We start from the raw sequence: 19,620 nt of genomic DNA, 5'->3' as shown, positions 1-19,620 counted from the left end.
TGTCGGACCACGTCACGCCACCCACATGTCTCGGGCGTGCGCACTCAATACAGTACGAGTCACTTAGGTTAAACAAATTCTCTACCTTGACTGACGCCATGCTAGAAGATGCTAGTACCTGCGGTATGAAAGTCACTTCTGCTTGTCACTGGTTACTGTCCGCACCTGTTGTTGTTTGCGTGCATTCCGTGGCCACGTGGCCCGGTGAAATTTCCGTTACCGGTCGGCCGCTCCGCTGCGCACCGGCGCAAAACCGCACAATTCACGCGCTCCGGGTTTCTGTGTTGTTTCGCGTTGTGCCTCGCCCCGCGCTGTTGGGCGCCATTTGTTATCCCACAGGGTTGTCTAAGGAGGCGGATACTGAGTTTGGGCGCCACCACCAGGTTTATGGGCACGTGGACCCGGCGAGACTCCTTTCTCGGGCCGTGACGTCGCCCAAGTGCGACGAGGCACACAACCCTAATGATGCTTCGTTGGCCCCTAACATCCGCTCTCAGCGGCGGGTATGCTGGTACACTCGCGTAATGTCCTAATCTTTACCTAGGTGGGCTCTAGGCATCCCACACGCCAGACAACTATACCGGGGCACCCGTGACCGAAATAATATACACTCGAGATTCACACCTGATATTTATTAAACATTCCTCGTCTCTACATTGTTCATGCGAAGCGGATAAAAAGCCAATGGAAACAATCTGTTTTTAAGAGGTGGGCCTGGTCACCACGTGGCCTGACCAAAGAAACGTAACGAAGTTAAATTTAAAATGCTCGAGGAGCTTAAATTCTTATTGAAACAGTCTACCACCCGGAGTAGGCCTCGAAGGCAGAAAGAAAGCGATTTTGATTAATATATGCAAAACGGATGCTAACGGATCAGATATTACCAAACAATGATGTTTACGATGTGCGGAAGCGTCCCACTCCGGGCGGCGGAAGAACAAGACTGACCGGTCAACAGGGTGTCATGGCGTCTTCCAACACTCTAGTTCCCGTTAGCTTGTTAACTTATAATTAATCTAATTACTAACATAACATTTGGAAAAACAAATATCAAGCAGATTTTTAGATGGCTGGGTGTTGTTACACTGAATTAGTCCGAGGCTAGATTAACTGTCATTTGTGGGACCAGGGTGAGGTCGGAACTCTAAAAAGGTCGGTTAATCAGAGAAGAACAAAACAATTCTTTTACAGAGCTCAAAATGATGTAATAAATCAAAATTATGCCACGTCTTTGCCCACAATATGTCTATAGCTGTAGTGGTTGACTGTTGCTCCAAATATTTGAGGACAATTGTGAACACATACTTTGCTGCTGAGTGGCTGATCTTTTCGTCTTCTTCATTTTCTTCATCAGCTGACTCCTCTTTCTCAACACAATAGTGTTATAAAACAATTAAAATATCTGATCATCTAAAATTTCCTCATTGGTAACATAAATGATGAACGGGAAGACCAATGTTTTTAATAACGTGAAGTGTTTAAAACACAATAGTAATGTAAAATGTGCTGAGGGAAAAAAAAATTCTTTTCAACAAGCTGTACCAATACCACAGATGTTATTCAAGAAAAATACTATTTAATATGTTCTTTATCGAACATATCAATTTTTTTAGTGTAAATTGGTTTCAAGAAATGTTCCTGACTTCAATGCACAAAAGAGTACTTGTGGGCACACGAAAATTGCTGTTAAAGTCAGAGAAATGGCATTGGTAACTTATAAATGGCATATTCTCAGAAACCTGTAGGAATCGTGAAACAATGTTTTCAGGTTAAATAGAGGAACATTTTTTATTTTTTGAAAAAAGTATTTTCTGATTTTTTATTATTGTATTTATGCAAAAGCCACGACGTGAGAATATTGCCATAGATTTGAACAGTATAAGCATTTCTTTTTTTTTGTTGATCTTGGGGACATGCTTGTGACATGTTTAAAAAATATATTTATTGTAATCATAAGCATCGGATCATATCTCTTGGTAAGTTTACCCTTATTAGAATAAATTATACTCTGGTTTTCTTTGGTTGTGTTTTTTTATATGTACTTTAATTAGTTTTTTAGGTATTAAGTAGGTATACTTCCATTAAACTATTTGTGTGTTGAAGTTGCCCAAGGGATCCCCTGATTCACGTAGCCCGTTATGCCACCTCGACACGTCCTCTCTGAAGGGGAGTGCAACGCAACGAATACCAGCTGCCGCTGGCGAGTAGATTTTTGCTGGCATACCAATCGACTGTGTGACGATGCTCGCCAGTTGCTCATCAGTGTTCGACGCAACCCGAATTATACCAGCGTGTGCGCGTCACAGATTCCTTAATCACCCTCAGAGAGCCATCATCACTCCTGCCGTCTGCTGCAGCCACGCTGTGACATCACGCCCTGAAACGAGTCTCTGCTCGCCCTGCGAATTGGCCCGCAGGTACAAAATCATGGTCAGTTCGCCCCTAAATAAACCATTTTGAACGGCAGAGGTGGTAGAACAACAGTGTGCATGTTTCACCAACATTGATTGAATCATCACATATTCTGATTTACACAAAAATTTAGTGAGTGTTCTTACCGAGTGTATACTTGGCAAGTTGTTAGGTATGCCGTACGGGGTTTTCCAGGGTATGACTACTTATCCTAAGAATTTTAAAACCAATTATTTAAAAATAATTTTAAAATAAACATTATTTTATTAAACCAATAACAAAATATTTAAACTTACAATTAATTACTTAGGAACTAACATTACATAAGAGAAATAATCGTACTGAGGTCCAGGGCTACGCCCTCTCTTAAGACCGATGTGCCTCACCGCTTCAGACTCTTTCCTCCCACCATCACCCTGTGTGTCAAACAGCCTGCCGTACGTGTGCGTGCGTAGGTGTACTATAGAGGGTGCGGTAATCTCAGTGCTCTGCTCCCCTATTTAAGTAAATTTATATGTAACCTGTTTTATCTTCGCCCCTATAACAGACGGAGTGACCACTTCAAGACGGATACTTTTAAAATATATTGTAATAAAATTGTCAAGGCCCGAACAATGCCGAACAAGTTCTTATTTTAAACCTGATTTAATATTTAGTATGTTTTAAATAGTTTGGTTAACCATTGGTTAGCCATTAGGCTAAATTTAAATAAGAGTTATATGAAGGGCCATGCAATTTTCGCGATTGTGAAAAAATGACGAAAAACGTGAAAAAACTATGAAATTGGTTTTTCCTGCAAAATTTACGTTTTTTTTATGGATTCAAGAAAAAAAACAGCAAAAAAACAAGAAAATATCTGTTAAATTCTGTGTTTGAACATCAGACAATGCCTACTTGAACCATCTTTCTTGAAAATAAAATGTAATTCGTTTTATCATTGTAACACCGCAAAAAAATGGCGACATTATCTATTTAATTAATTACTTAAATAACTATACAGAACTTTCTGCCATAAATTCTTGCGGTACGGGATGATCTTTATAATTCAAAAGGTATTTTTTCCCCCGTAGATACGTTGCTGATTGAGACTTTTTCTAAGCTCAGATCATGGGATAGTCACTAGATAGGACCTACCATGGCTTATTGAAGACTGTGGAAAAGACTTGTGCCAAAGTGAGAAAGCTATTTTAAACTAAATAATTTTATAATTTTATGTTGAATAATTTGACTTTGATGGAGGAATCTGATTTTATTTTCGAAATTTACTTTAGTTTACTTGTTTAAAATCATTCATGCTAAATACACTATTTCTTTGATATTTTGAATGTATGTGTTGATGTCACTGTTTGTTTAAAAATTTAAAACTGTTATAGTTTGAATTTGAAACGAATGCAATTTGTTATTACTTTGAGTTATTTAAAAATTTGAGATGATAAAAGTTAAGAAGAAAACTTTTGGAAGAAAATGTTGGGTGCCGCACTGTGAAAATATTAAGTCTAGAAACGATGTGAAAAATTTTAGTTTCCCTAATGATTCTGAAAGGGTTGTTAGGTTATGTGTATTTTTTGGACTTCAGAATAAGTTATTAATATGATGGATAGATGATAACCTAAGTTATTCTTGGAACGATTCTAATATTAAAAAATTTGGGTAGTGGGGGGGGGGGGGATTAAAAATATTTCCATTAATCTGGAATAAAAATAACACCCTAGATCTTAAACAATATAGAGCCCTAGATCCTGCGGTATTGGGACAAACAAAATTACCTTCTTAAACAATAACATTGAATTCAATTTATGTACATATATTTAATAAATAAAAAACTGTTCAAAAACTATTTTAAAACCATAATTTAACATTATGCATTAATAAAATACATATTTAAAATACATTTTTGCATGGTTTATTTCACGCTGGTTGTTGTATTATTACATTACATAGTGGCAGTTATCCGAGAAAAAAAATAAGGAAAGAGGTTCAACCTGGGAGTGAAATCTCTCTCTACTTCTATACTCCATGGCTCAGATAACTGTTTCATAACTATAACGCATAATGCAGTAAAATGACGATCGCAGTGATATATTTTATTGATAAAGTCACGCGCAATCTTTTTTGTTTATGTTGCAAACTAAACCGGGAAGCCTTCTTTTCACAGACGAGAGAGCCAAACGCCCGATCGTGCATCTTCGGGGTTTCTTTTTTGTTCATTGTAAAAGGTTAGGTTAGCTACATTATAAATACTTTAAAACATTGGGGATGGTTGATTTGGTTAGGATAGCTACATTAAAGATACTCTGAAATCATGTAAATGGTTTCGTAGCACTGGATAGCTACATATTAAAAAGTTATTTGCTAAGCAACCATAAAATGATTTTACAGTATTTTTAATGTAGCTATACTTACCTAATATAACCAACCATCCACAATGTTTTAAAGAATGTATAATGTAGCTAACCTATCCTAATCAACTGCAAAATTTAATGCCACACCAGTTTATACAATGAGATAGAACGGAAAAAAAAAGTGAGCATGAACTTCGGGGAACTTTGGGTGTGGCTCTCTCATCTGTGAAATGAAGGCTTCCCAACTAAACCATAGGCACACAGACCTTTTAGTGCAGATATAGGAAGCCTACAGCTCACAAGAGCAACACACGAACAGTTCCGAGGTATTCCAAAGTTTTCCGATCGCTCGTGAATAGAAACTCCATTTTGCAAGGATATACACCTTTAATTTTAGTTATGATAACGTACTAATACCTTCCTAACCCTCCCTGAAGAAACAAAGACTTTACAAAACAAAACAAAAACAACATTATTACAGTGACCAATCCTAACCTTTCATTTCGGTAAACTTAGAAATAGGTTGTGGTGGGGCTTCATATCCTGTGAACTGAAGATTATCTGATACAGTCCAATTTTTTCAAGAAGAAAATATCACCACCATTCCAAAATGGTGCCATTGCGAGAATTTTGAGTGTTAACAATGAACACAACACATTCTTTGTCGTAATAATTCCAATGTGTTGTTCTGCACACGTGAAAGTATGTTTTAATGTCGGTAATTGTTAGTTTTTAAATGCCTAAATTTCTAACATTACATGAACGTTTGATAGAATTTAGAAATAATGGATTTTTTTTAGTTTTGATGAAGGTAGTAAAATAATAATGTGCAAGTATTGCTATAGTCATGTGGACTGGCTGTGGAAAGACACTTGCAAGAAGCATGTTCAGGGATAGTCCCATAAACAGAAAAAAGAAGCATACTTGAAAACTCATTCAACCCCGAAGCAGTTGAGCATTATTAGTGCTCTAGATCGCGGGCAGAGAAGAAGGGATAACAAACAAGAATTTATTGTGGACTTCACGAACATGTTTTAGATGCCAACATACCACTGGAAAAGGCAGATATTGACTGTGTCCATGCTTGGCTTCAAAAATATGTTCATACCAGGTAAGTAGGCCTAGCTATACATTTAGTGTTTAACTGTGCAAATACTAAACTATTAAAATATTTGCCCTAATCTAAACTGTCGATACCATTAAAATGATTATTTTTAGAAAATTAAATGCTTCAACTTTACATTTATTTCTTTTTTTAATTACAGGTGCTGGAAATATTCCAGACGCTCGGGTATTACGAGACATATATATATCTACCCAAAATTGGTGAGGCCACTTCTGACATGGTGAAGAAATCTGAGGAAAACCAGAAAGTTGCTCTTCTATTTGATGAAACTACAGACAAGAAGGGACAATGTGTTTTCATTATTTTAATTCGTGTTCTCGCAAGTACCAGTGACCAAAAGTTGTTTGTGGGTGGTGTAAAAGAACTGGACAGTGTAAATGGCACAGAATGCTTCCGTCAATTATTGCACAACTCAACATAAAATTAAAAATATAGTTGCTGTGGTGAGTTGTTGCACGATATATGACCAAGTGTGTAGACACTTTAAAAGTTTAAAGGTTGTATTTTGTGAGAAAATGGTTCATGTTCACTGCTGGGCGCACAAACTTAATCTCATCGCAAGTTTGTGGAGCCTCTCTCTATCAGAGCTAAATACATTTGTTAGTAATGTCAAACATGTATTTTTGAATTCAAGGAAACGAAAGCACAGATACGCCACACATCTGAAACAAAAGTACCCAGAACAAGAAAAATATGTCAAATTATTCCCAGCACCAGTTTTGACCAGGTGGAATTCCTGGTTCCATTCCATTTAATATATTGCGGAATACATTGATGATCTGATGGAATTTCTCGATGGAGAAGATAGTGGTGTTTCGACAGACTATTTTAAGAACTTGAGTGACTGCCAGCTTACAATAATTCTGTTCTCTGCTGAATTTCTCGTGGACCATGGTAAGAAACTCACAGAAAACATCCTGGAGCTTGAAGGTTGTAGTTTCTCTTTTAGTCATAAACTCTATTCAAAGTTGTATGACTTAGAGAATAACTTCTTATTGGTTAGCAGGGGAATTTTTGGCGACAGAACATCTTCTGCCCTTTCAAAACTCCCTTCAGCTGTCAAGCAAAGAGCTCAGGGAAAAGACACTGCTAAAGAGTTCTTCAGCACTATTGGGAAACTGTTTGCTGCTCGAAACATTGTGAGCAATAATGTTGATCAGAAGCTGTTCACAACTGCTAACCATCTTCCTCTTATCAACTCTGTTACAAAGAAGGAATTTCTAGAAGGTTATCTTGCACTTCAGGTGCAAGTTTCCAATGTTTTGAAAGAAGGGCTCACTGCTGACATCTGCAAGATTTTTCAAGGATTGCAATGTGATTACGGCAACTTTGTGTCACAAGCTTTACCAGTGCTGTGGATACCAGTTTCAAATGTGGACAGTAAAGAGCATTTTCGTCGTATGGCCAGATATTTTCTGACCTGTGTACTGGTTTAAAAATACAAAACATTTAGATTATGCTTTCAAGATATTTCAATGGATGTCCGTAATTGTATCATTATGTTGATTTGTTTTTCAACATATTGTTTTTATTTACTGCTAGCCATGTGCACTAAAGTGACCTTCAAATAAATACAAATCACATTACAGTGAAACTTCGTTTATTCGTTCCCGCATTGTAGAATTTCCCGGTTTTATTGTTCAATGTCCGTGGTCCCGAAAAAATCCCGCAAGAACAATGTTAAAAAAATCCCGTTTCCATCGTTTACGAATATTTTTTAACCCGGTTTAACGGGTTGAACTTTACAGGCTTTTTACCGATTTCACGTTAAAATTCCCGAGAAATATTCCAGTTTACGCGTGTCTACACAACACGCAATACCAATATTTACATATGGCGGCCATTACTAAAAGAAACCGAATAAAGTGAGCATGACGCTGTTGCTAACAGGTTCACCAACTTCGATAAAACAACAGACGAAAGCTAACGCTCGCACGATAGTTCTTGCTTTGTGCGATAATCGACACAACAATATAACCGTGGTCGATATACTGTACATACTAGCCCAACGTAAACACGTTTCTATTTAGCGACAGTGAAATCCTGCGAGAAACATAGACGAAATTGTTCATCCTAGCGTTTCCGTGGCCGGCCTTATATGCGCGAGATTTTCTTTGTTTACGGTAAATTAGCTTTACGCATTTAACTCTAATGCACGTGTGAAATTTGTATAGGTTCATTGTTATGTATCGGCCTACAAAAGAGGTTAAAACCATTAAAGAGCGTTTAGAAATTATAAATGCCGTTGAAAAAAATCCAGGCGAAAAACGGGTTGATTTGGCAAAGCGCTATGGTATTCCTCCATCGACTCTTAATTCTATCTTTGCTAGAAGAAATGAGATTCGGAAACAAGCAAGTCAGTTCGGCCAGTCTTCAAAAAAAACGGAAAATGGCAAGACAGTCGAAATACAGTGAGCTTGAGAAAGTTTTGTTTTCTTGGTTCCAGCAAGTTCGGGCATCAAACATCCCAGTGGATGGCACATTTTGTTCATTTAAAAAAATTAAGGAAGTAGTGAAACCCCTTATTTACGTTACCGTTATTTACGTTTTCCCGTTATTTGTACTATATTCTTCAGGTCCCGTTTGGTTCCCATTTAATCCAATACAATACTTTCACGCGAATTACGTCTCAAAAATCTCATCCATCCCGCTATTTACATCACGTAACAACGATAGTAGGCCTAAAAACATTGTGAAAAACGTAACTTTTATAGTCGGCAGTGAACATTTTAAATCGTAAAATAAACATATTTTATAACATGAAAAGTTGCTTTTATTTCTGAACATATAATAATTTAAGCCTAGGCGTGTAAAAGTCCGAGTAATTATAGCAGGAGGCAATCTAAAATGTACTCGGGAAAAACGTAAACTCACAAATGTATAAACGTTCTGTTACTATATTTATGTCACAACTTAGCCGAAATACTGGTACGAGACATAAACCTCACTAGATAAAATGAGCGGAGTCTTGGTAACTGTTTTAAACGTATTTTATAATTTCGGAAGTATTGTACAGTTGACGCATATTTTTAAACTAACCATTTATATCTGGGGATCGTAAATAATTAATTATTGGTATCAAGAAATCAAGGTGAACGTAAACTTGAACACGTCACGGCAGCGAGAAAACTGGTGCTAGACCAATAAACTGGTATTAGAACTGGACAAAACTGGTACACGGGAGGTGGAGCTTATATTTTTTTCCGCTAAGCTCGCATCTATTGGCTGGCTGCTGATGGAACGTCACGAGTCTGGGCGGAGCGTTGAGTGAGTTATACTGCGCATGCGCAGCTCAGACAACAGAGAGAGCCAGCCGGCGGCTACGCCGCGCCATAACAGCTGATTGAGTACGATGACCTTTCTCCGCGCACGGCGCGCTATTGACGGTAAATTTCCAATTTGCGGCCCTTTTATTTAAAATTTTTTTACTGTGGTGCAATGCGTATGTGTAATGTAGCCCGCATTTGTTATGAACGCTGTAGGATGCGACTGTATTTTAATTAACTTTAACGTATTTCTTACTTTTCCCTTTATTTACACTTTCCCGCTTTTTACACTTTTTTACTTTGTCCCCATGAAAAGTGCAAATAAGGGGTTTTGCTGTATAATTTTCCAATATTGATAGTGTATATACAGTATGCTGCTGGTGTCAGTTTATGGAAATACCTAACTGATTCACTGAAAGTTTTTGCAATAGTACATACATTGTGCATTTGGTAACTTTAGAGTGTGTTCCCACATTGTAGGATTTCCTGGATTATCCGTTTTTTACTCGTGGTCCATTGGAAAATGAATAATCAGGGTTTCACTGTATATACTAAATTGCTTTGATTAATAATGCTATTCTTATGTTAATAAAGTGTATGCATACGTATTCGTGTAAGAAATACAGAGAGAAAATAATTTTCAAAAATAAACCTGTTTTACCGTTAATTTAAATTAAAGATTTTTAACACCGCTATACTTTTTTTTGTGACTAAATTTTATACCGCTTTTTTCTACTTATAATGACAAAGTTCCTCATTTTTATTTAACACCATTTTCAAGTGGCCCTAGTTATATGTAGTCATTATTTTTCCGGTGGCACGCTTTTAAAACATATGTAACGGTCATCAGCCGGAAACGTGCAGATACCTGCCTCTAGGGCGCTGAGAGGAGCCCAGTCTGTCGCCGTTGCTACCCGGGGTAAGGAGCTCCGCTCACCCGTCGTCTTCAACTTTATCCACGTCCATCTGTTCTCTTAATATGTATAAATTGCTTTCATGTAACTTCAGGGCTTATCTCGGGTAGTAGCATGTTGGACATAATTATTATTTTTTATTCATTAATTGAACTTTGTCATGTATTTGAACTCTAACTTGATTTCCTGGACCAACCTTTAAACTGATTTGTGTCGCTGGCTTTGTAATAGTGTAACATGATGTAGAGGGAGAACAGATGTATAACGGATATAAAACTCAGAAATAAGAATAGTTATTTCTTTGACATGAAGAATGAGTTGTGGAGGCTGCCTCCAAGAGCCTGCTTAGCATACCACCGTACTTAATATAGTGTGCAACCGCTGAGAGTAGACGTAGTCTTATTTTAAGTGCTTTATTCTAAATTGGAAGTACGAGTCTCGCTACACACGGGCGATGTCACGGCCCTGAGACGAGAGATGCTGGGTCCACATGACCAGTATTCCATGTGGTGGCGCCCACAAGATTATATTCTGATTAAATTATTATCAACCAACCTCCCCCCTCCTCCTTGCAATAGCAGTACAATCAACCACATATAAACAAACGAGATACCATGACTTTATTTACTGACCTTACGCATCTGCAGTCAAAAATTTCAATCTGACCTAAAGAGACTCCTCTTTTCTTGACTAACGGAACCGTAGAAATTAACTCACAATTCTCAGCCATAGTGACAACTATTGGGGTTTATTTTTAATGAATACAGAGAACCTCGTTAACAAACCTTGACTGCTGTTCCTCGAGCCACTCGGGCCTCGTCCGACTAAGTGAAATATAAATACTTACATTGTGTTAACTCCTCTTCTTACAACCTAATCCTCCCCTCGGAGTGAACTTAAAAAGTTACATTGCAAACTAGGGGACTTGTTGCCACAAGCAAGAGGCGTAGCTTCCGCCTGAGCGAGCCCCAGCCTCACTCAAACTCCCAGTTAAATTCCTACTCACCGCCTACGCTAAACAATCCATGGTTGTTGGAACTAAATCTCCAAACAACTAACGAGGACAGCTGAGCATGCTACCCCCTTCACTCAGGTGTGCACCCTCACCGCGCGGCCTGTTGCACCAGCGCACCCCAGTGGCTGCGGCCAGCGACTGTGCAAGCGCTCAGCAAACAAACGACAACAGAATTTGTCCAATCTGCATGCCAGCCATATACGCGCCCCAATCACTCGGTCCAACACATGCACGGAGCGTGAACAGAGCAGCCAGCCCAGAGTCCTAACTGTGAAGTACAATAATCTGATTTCATAAACTCTGGAAATTTGTAACATGCAGCATTACCCTCCCTTCAGCGAAGCTCAATCCCCTTGGAGATACCTCTAAAACTTAAATTTAAGAATTATTAAACATTAGATCAAATTGACCTGAACATCTGGTATTTGTTTAGCATTAATTGAATCCAAAAGAAATTATAGTGTATTAATTTTTTTTAGAATGAAAACCTATTTTTTGTTACAAAATAAATAAATTTTCTACTTTAATAAATACTATTGTTTTTACTATCATTTTAATCCTTGTGTACCTCAAGAAATGCTTGATAAACATTATTCAATGAAATACAAAGATGTGGCTACAGTTAACTTAATACATACGTTTTAAAATAAAAGAATTATTTTGTTGCAGGTTGATAATCCTGCTGTGGAGACAAGCTCTCTGGCAGAAGCTACCAGAACAAGAGGTAATTACAACAGTGAAGGTAGTGCCTCTCTCAAGCCTGAATGTGTACCAGAAGAAAGTGCTACCTGCGGTACTATTTTGATGTCTGACATTTGCATCAATGTTTCAACAGATTGCAAGGGCCTTCACCCTCATCAGCATTTGTGTTCGTCAAGCAAACAAGTCAAAGATTCTGCAGATATATCAAGACAAGAGCCACTAGTACGTCATTTAGTTGAACATAACCGATCTCATACAGGGGAGCGTCCCTTCAAGTGTGATGTATGTAGTAAAACATTTGGTAGAAAACAAAATCTTACTGAACACAGAAATTTACATACAGGAGAGAGTCCCTTCAAGTGCGATATGTGTAGTAAAACATTTAGTAGTAAAAAAACACTTATTGTACATATCAAGTTACACATAGGGGAGTTACCCTTCAAGTGTGAATTATGTAATAAGGCTTTTATTTCTAAAAGGGATCTCATTATACACAACAGATTACATACAGGAGAGCGTCCCTTCAAGTGTGAAGTGTGTAATAAATCATTTGCTAGGAAACAAAGCTTAAAATTACACAACAGCTTGCACACAGGGGAGCATCGCCTGAAGTGTGAATTCTGTAGTAAGTCTTTTATTTCTAAAAGGGATCTCATTGTACACAACAGATCACATACAGGAGAGCGTCCCTTCAAGTGTGAAGTGTGTAACAAATCATTTGCTAGGAAACACAGCTTTCATGTACATAGCAGCTTGCATACAGGGGAGCGTCTCCTCAAGTGTGAATTATGTAGTAAGTCTTTTATTACTAAAGGGTCTCTGATTATACATAAAAGGACACATACAGGAGAGCGTCCCTTCAAGTGTGAAGTGTGTAACAAATCATTTGCTAGGAAACAATACTTCAATTTACACAAGAGGGTGCATACTGGGGAGCGTCCCCTCAAGTGTGAATTGTGTAGTAAGTCTTTTAGTTTTAAAACGGAACTCATTGTACACAACAGGTCACATACAGGAGAGCGTCCCTTCGAGTGTGAAGTGTGTAACAAATCATTTGTTAGAAAACAAACTTTTATAGAACACAAGAGCTTGCATACAGGGGAGTATCCATTCAAGTGTGAATTATGTAGTAAGTGTTTTAGTTTAAAAAAGTATCTGAATGTGCATATGAGGGTACATACAGAGAAGCATTCCTACAAATGTAAATTATGTAGTAAATCTTTCGATTGTAAAAGGGATCATATTTTACACAACAGGTTACATACAAGTGAGCAACCCTTCAAGTGTGAATTATGTGGTAAGGCTTTAAGTTCTAAAACGTGTCTTATTTTACACAACAAGTTACATACAGGGGAGCGTCCTTTCAAGTGTGAATTATGTGGTAAGACTTTTAGTTTTAAAAGGTATCTGGATATACACATGAGGGTACATACAGGGGAGCATCCCTTTAAGTGTGATGTATGTAGTAAGTCTTTTAGTTGTAAAAGGGATATCATTACACACATCAGGCTACATACAGGGGAAAGGCCCTTCAAGTGTAATGTGTGTAGTAAATCATTTATTAGGAGAGAAGTATTTAATGCACACTACAGCTTACATACGGGGGAGAATGCTATAAAGTGTGAATTATGTAGTAAGTCTTTTAGTTCTAAAGCGGCTCTCAGAGTTCACAACAGATTGCATACAGGGGAGTGTCCCTTTAATTGTGATATGTGTAGTAAATCATTTACTGTAAAAGAAAAACTTATTACACACATGAAATTACATGCAGGCGAAGGTCTCTTTAAATGTTAGCTTGTAGAAAATATTTAATCGCAATGATCACTTAGTCATGCATACCAGAATTCTGTGATGAATGTCTGTTAGTATGAAATAATTTAATCCAAGTCTGTTGAAGCACCTGAAATAGCTCTAGCACAGATATAACATGCTGCAGTGCAGAGACATTGATTAGCAGGTGGCCAGTCTCAAGAAACAATTATGGTGGAGCTATAACAGTGTTCTTTTTGTCTGGTTTACAATTTGAGAATGAATGGTGAAAAAACGATTATGTACTGACGTCAAAAGGGCCTGCACCCAGGAGCCTAGTCAGCTTCCGCCTCCTTTCCCCTGGCCCCTGTCCCACTTCCCTCACTGGCATTCATACCATCACGAAACTACGTAGTCACAATAGGGCGCTGTAGCGGCAGTGTCATGTCCCCTTAAATTTTTTAATAAATTTTTGTTAATTTTTATTATTATTTTTCCTGTGAATTTGTGTCGCCACTGACGGGCGGGACAGTTTTGTTTTTGTTCAATTTATAATTTTATTTGTTTAATATAAAGACATTGCCGAGCGGACCCGAACGTGAGCCGAAGTCAGACTTTATTTTAATCAAGTACATTAATAACGGTTTGTTTAGTAATAGCAGAGCAGTGGGAGACTGTGCCATAATTATAAAATGGTTTTGTATATTCCCTACGTAGGATTTCAAGGCATTTAATCATAAGACGTAACAGTAATCTGGCCTAGCGGGAAGGTGCCATGATGCACCGGGAGAGCCCAGCGCTCAGCCAGTTCTCCGCCGCCAACAACCGAGACAAGCCGCAGCCTCCCGCACCCCGGGGACTGCACCCTTTGTACTCTGATGCGTAGATCTGCTTTATCTCTAATCAATTATCAATCACTTTCGCATTATCCCCGGGGCTTGCCTCGGTCGAAGAACTGTTTTATTAAATATTTCTCAGCTCTTGAAGAGACTCCTTTTAAACACATACTACGTATTTGCTGTGCGCGACCACGTGCCTTGGGCCGTTGAACGTTATCATCTCGAAGCTGTGTATGGGAGCGTGTGTATACATTAAATACCTTAAGTATGAAACTACGTTCTTTTCTTTTACCGACCTCGTGGCAATCTATCCACTGTGAGCAGGCATGTGGGATGCCTTGAGAGCCCACGATTCATTAATATAGTATAAGCGTGCCCGACACTGAGAGCGGCCCAGGTCTGAGCGAATTACGTGGATCGAATCTTGCCTCACACGGGCGACGTCTCGCCCTGAGGCGGGTCTCAGCCGGGTCCACTTGCCCTTCCACGTGGTGGCGCCCAGTATCTGTCCTCATCGTGAAGACCCTATGAAAACCCTAATCACGACAGGACATATCTTTCCCCATCTTCCTTCTTTTTACATTTTTTTTGCCCTTTTCATATCTTCAGTTCAATTTTTAGTAGTTAATATTAATAAAAATTCTTATCTATCCCAAAATTAACTCCAAAAAATTCTACAATTGGTGTTATGTATTGTTACGATGGCAATATTGCAGCCAGACAATTTGTGGTAGGATGAGAGGAAAGTAGAATAATTTTATAAGATGATGGAGAAATGAGGAATTTTTGGATATTTGGGAATGTGACAGTTAATGCTAGCAACTTTCACATTCACCAATAATCACAGAGGTAACTATTACCATACGTGCCAAATTGTACGATTTCACCCAAAAATTAATAGGTAGAACACTAGTGCTGATTTTTATTTGTGTGTTAGTATTGTATTGTCTGTGAAAAAGATACAGGGGTTTCTGTAAGCTGCGTTGTAACCCTTGTACTAAGTGTATTGAACATTAGTGATCACTCTATTTCATTTCGCCAGTTGTTGGTGTGGGATCATTGTGGTAGAAGTAAATATGCAGATAATGTATGGTGGCTAATAGATTAATATATTTTTAAGAAAGATGATTTTGAGGTTCCAGTATATAGAAATTCCTGAAGCTCTTTTTTAATGTTAAGAGGTTTGCGATTTGTATTAAGATTAAATTTTCATTAATTATATCAGGCTTTACTAACCTTTTAAAACGGTTCTTAGCCTCCTTTTTTGGCGATTAAATTTAATTTTTTCTACTTCTTTTTGCCTTAATTTTGTTTTAGTGCATTTTTCCAATACATTTTGAGTAACAGACAAAAATATTCTATTTGTGTGTTTTCCTGCAGTTTGTTTGGCTGAAAGGTTTATTTCTGTCAAGATCCTAAATTCTGTAGGTGCTGTAAACAAGTATTAATGCCAGCAATGAAATAAGTTAGAATAAAATAGATTTTCAAAAAACTTCCTGTTGCTGACACAGTAAGTTAGTTTTTTGTGCATTCGGCTAGTTATTTTTATGCACTAGTTTTGATATTCTTATCTTAGTCCAAATACATGTACTTTGTTTCTTAGAGCTCTATGTAAATATTATTTTAGAGTGTGAAGTGAAATTTTTTGTATTAAAAATATTTATTTATATTAATACTTTAATATTTTTTAAAGCCATAATTGGTTATGTATCACATTGAATATTAAAAGTCAATTAAGATCTGCAAAAAAATTAGTCCTGAATTTGACATGGCCGCGGCCTAACTGTCCTTATGCTAAGCGGGGGTTCGCGTCAATACATGTACTGAGAATAAATTGTGGGCGCCACCGTGCAAGGGGCACGAACCCAGGAGAGACTCTTTTTCAGGGCCGTGACGTCGCCCATGTGAGGCGTGATTTCAACCCCCTTAAAGCCAATCCTAGTACTCGCCACTGGTCCGCTCTCAGCGTCTGGTACGCTCTTCACCTACGCAGTGGGCTCTTACGGCGTCCCACACGCCGTCACACTCAGGATGTTGAAATAAACAAATACAAATAAAATTGTATGCCCTGGTGTATTAGTTGCGACTTCGCCTACACCTTTGATTATATCACACAACACCTATGGCACGAATCGGTTCACGTGGTGCGACATGACCACGTGGTCACACTCTACAAGTAGGTAATTAGCATAAAAAGGACCATAGTGGTCACTCATACAATTATTTAAACAGTCCCCCCGACCGAGAGAAGCCCCGAGGAATTATGAACGCAAGATTTAAGATAATTAAAATTTAACAGAATTACTTAGCAGTGTAGGCAAGCGGTGAGGTCCCCGGGGTGCTGATGCGTCTGCTCTTGGTTGGTGCTGGCAAAGGACTGGGGTGAGCTCAGGGCTCTGCTAACCTAACATGGTGTCTTCGCGCCGAACCAGTTACCGTTATACCTATTTACGATTACGTGCCACAGGAAGCTACAGGTAAAATATGAAACACTCTTAATAATTATATTACACCTAATGCATGATAAAAACTTTTAACTTAAATTATAACAATTTATTATTAATGATAACCCGAACGGCTTCGGCGGACTTCAGTTCACGTCGTGCATGTTCGGTACATCTTGTCATTGTTTATGCCTTAACTAAACATGAATTACTTAAGTACATAAAACACTCCCGGCCGATCTGCAGTCACATGCCACTTGGGGAAAAATAAGCAAAAAAGAATTACAATGTTTATCTCTAGTTAAAGGGGTGTGGTGCACTGCTGCTACAGCGCCCTCTTGACATCCGTGGTGCGCTATTCAAACACAACCACCCGACTACGTACTCAAGACGGAGCGGCTGCCAGTACGGGAAGTCGGATGGGGTGGTGAGGGGAAAGGTGGCAGAGGCTGACCAGGCTTCTGGGGCGCAGGCCCGGTTGATGTCAAATTGTACTTGTCATGCAAAATTTGTTCCATATGATTTATGCTAGATAGTATATAATTTCCAAGCATTTTACTGACAGGGACTTAAATGATTAGGCTGGTATATATTACTCAGTATATAATCTGTAAGTAGCGAAAGTGTAATTTTTTTTTTTCATGTGGAATATAATATGTTTTCAAAAAAGCATATAAAGGTTACCAGTCAATTTGTTTGTTTTGTGAGTGTTATTAATAATTCTTATTGTGTGAGTATTATTATTAACAATGCTGCGAAAAAGCAGATCTAATCTTTCCTAACAAAGCTGTTATGGAATTAGGCTTTGGAACATTGCGAATCAATCCTCTGAAGAAGACAAGGAATCTAAAGAGAAGAGCGATGTGTTAGTATGGCCCGACTTCATGCTTCTCCAAGAGCAAAGAGAGGCAGCTTGTGAAACAGCTCGGTTGACAATGAGAATTTGTTGAGCTTATTGTATAGATCAACAACTACATAATCTTCTACGCGCAAGAAGAATTGCTTCAAGTGTTGATTTGAATTGAGCAGTGTTTCTATACGATTGCACAATTTATTACAGCTCGCATCCTTTCGTACACATTGGTCCAATAGATGTTGTTTGATAGTATTGTGGCGCATTGAAGTTTGCTGCAGAAACGCGTGGAGTGTGTTGCCTTAATGGCAAAGTGAAATTGCCATTATTGACACCGCCACCTGAGCCATTGCATTCATTAATTCATAGCGAAATACCAGAATCACAACATTTCTTTGCTAACACTCAAAAATACAATGGCTGTTTTCAAACTACTTCATATGGGGCAGACATTATCGAAGAACGGATTTAATCCGACAATCAAGGTACCTACTTCATTTACTCTGTGTTTGCCTCCAAAATAGATAAGGCATACTAACATTTCAAACAATTTGTGATTATAAATCAGTAATAGTGACTTCGCTTTCGACTTACATATTCAAGGCCAGGTTCACCATCGAATTGGATCATTGCAACCCCTTGAAAATGCACAACATAAATTCTTACAAATATACATAATGGGCAATATGTAGGAACAACTTGATTGGTGTCAATAGATCAACACAGCAATGAAAATAGCAATTCTTCAAGATCTGCAGCAACTACTTCATGAACATCATGTTGACATCGTCCGGGCCTGCGGCCCCTTTTAAGCCCGATATGCCACCGCCCAAACACCACCCACCCTCCATTCAAACCTCCCACCTACCCGTGCGTACGTGTGTGTGCGTGTGTGTTCGCTCGGCAAGAGGGCGCTGTCGAGCCAGTGTGCCGCACCCCTAAAAACATAAGTATATATAATTGTGTTATTTGTTTTTATATTCCCTAAGTGCAACGTGACGGCAGATCGGCCGGGAGGGTTTTATGTATATTTTATTTTAAAATAATGTATTAAAATATCATAGCGTTTCCGGACATTCCCGATGAAACCCGAAGCCAGACAATAATTAAATGTTCATTTTATTAATTATAATATGTATTATTCTTTTCAAGTATTCATAAATTGTCACATAATTTTTTATTCATTCTTGTCATGTTAATTTAGTTTCCCGTGGCATGAATTCGCAAATATCTTTTAACGGAAATTGTTTCGGCGGGAGGACGCCATGTTAGTCGAGCGAGCCATGATCTCAGCCCAGTCCGCCGCCATCAACAACCGAGAGTAGACGTTTCAGCACTCCGGGGACCTCACCGCTTGTTTCACCGCCAAGTAATTCTGTTTCAATTTAATTCCGTCTAAATCGTTTTCTTTTGGTCCTCGGAGCTCGTCTCGGTCGGGGGACTGTATAACTAATTGTCTTACGACCAGCAACGGTCTTTTCTCTTTTGTAATACGTAATGTGAGATGTGACCACATGGGGGTCTTCACACCTAAACCGATTCGTGCCGCGGGCGTTTTAAACAGTTTCAATCGTGTACGTGTGTAAGTTGCATTCACCGAATAAATCAGGTGTGTAAATCAAATGTATTATTTTCTTATTTAAATCTGTTTGACCACGTGGAGTGTGACGGCGTGTGGGACACCTGAGAGCCCACTGTGTAAATAATAGCGTGCCTGACGCTGAGAGCGGGCAAGGATTCGTGCTAGGTGTATTCAGGGGGAAATTAAAATCACGCCTCACATGGGCGACGTCACGACCCTGAGAAAGAGTCTCACATCGGTCCGTGCATGTGGCACGGTGGCGCCCATAAAACCCGAGCACGCATTACAATTCAGTCAGTAAATATCAGAGACTACAGCCCCCGTATCAAGAGGTGCCGCCACGAGTGGCACCGTAACAATGTATTGGTTAGGCTGA

The 19,620-nt window shown here is 38.6% G+C and overlaps 1 protein-coding gene across 3 annotated transcripts in view; it reads left to right on the top strand.

Annotated features, from left to right (window-relative positions):
- Positions 1-19,285, top strand: part of LOC134537891 (zinc finger protein 260-like) — a 50,998-nt gene extending 31,713 nt beyond the window's left edge. For all 3 annotated transcript variants that reach the window (XM_063378812.1, XM_063378813.1, XM_063378814.1), the window contains one exon: positions 11,745-19,285. In XM_063378812.1, coding sequence (XP_063234882.1) covers positions 11,745-13,571 — 1,827 coding nt within the window. In that variant the 3' untranslated portion in view covers positions 13,572-19,285. The remainder of the gene's footprint in view (positions 1-11,744) is intronic.
- The last annotated feature ends 335 nt before the right edge of the window (positions 19,286-19,620 follow it).

The sequence above is a fragment of the Bacillus rossius genome, chromosome 12 (assembly GCF_032445375.1).
Source record: "Bacillus rossius redtenbacheri isolate Brsri chromosome 12, Brsri_v3, whole genome shotgun sequence".
Classification (NCBI taxonomy): Eukaryota; Metazoa; Arthropoda; class Insecta; order Phasmatodea; family Bacillidae; genus Bacillus; species Bacillus rossius.
This window is presented reverse-complemented; position numbering and strand designations above follow the sequence as displayed.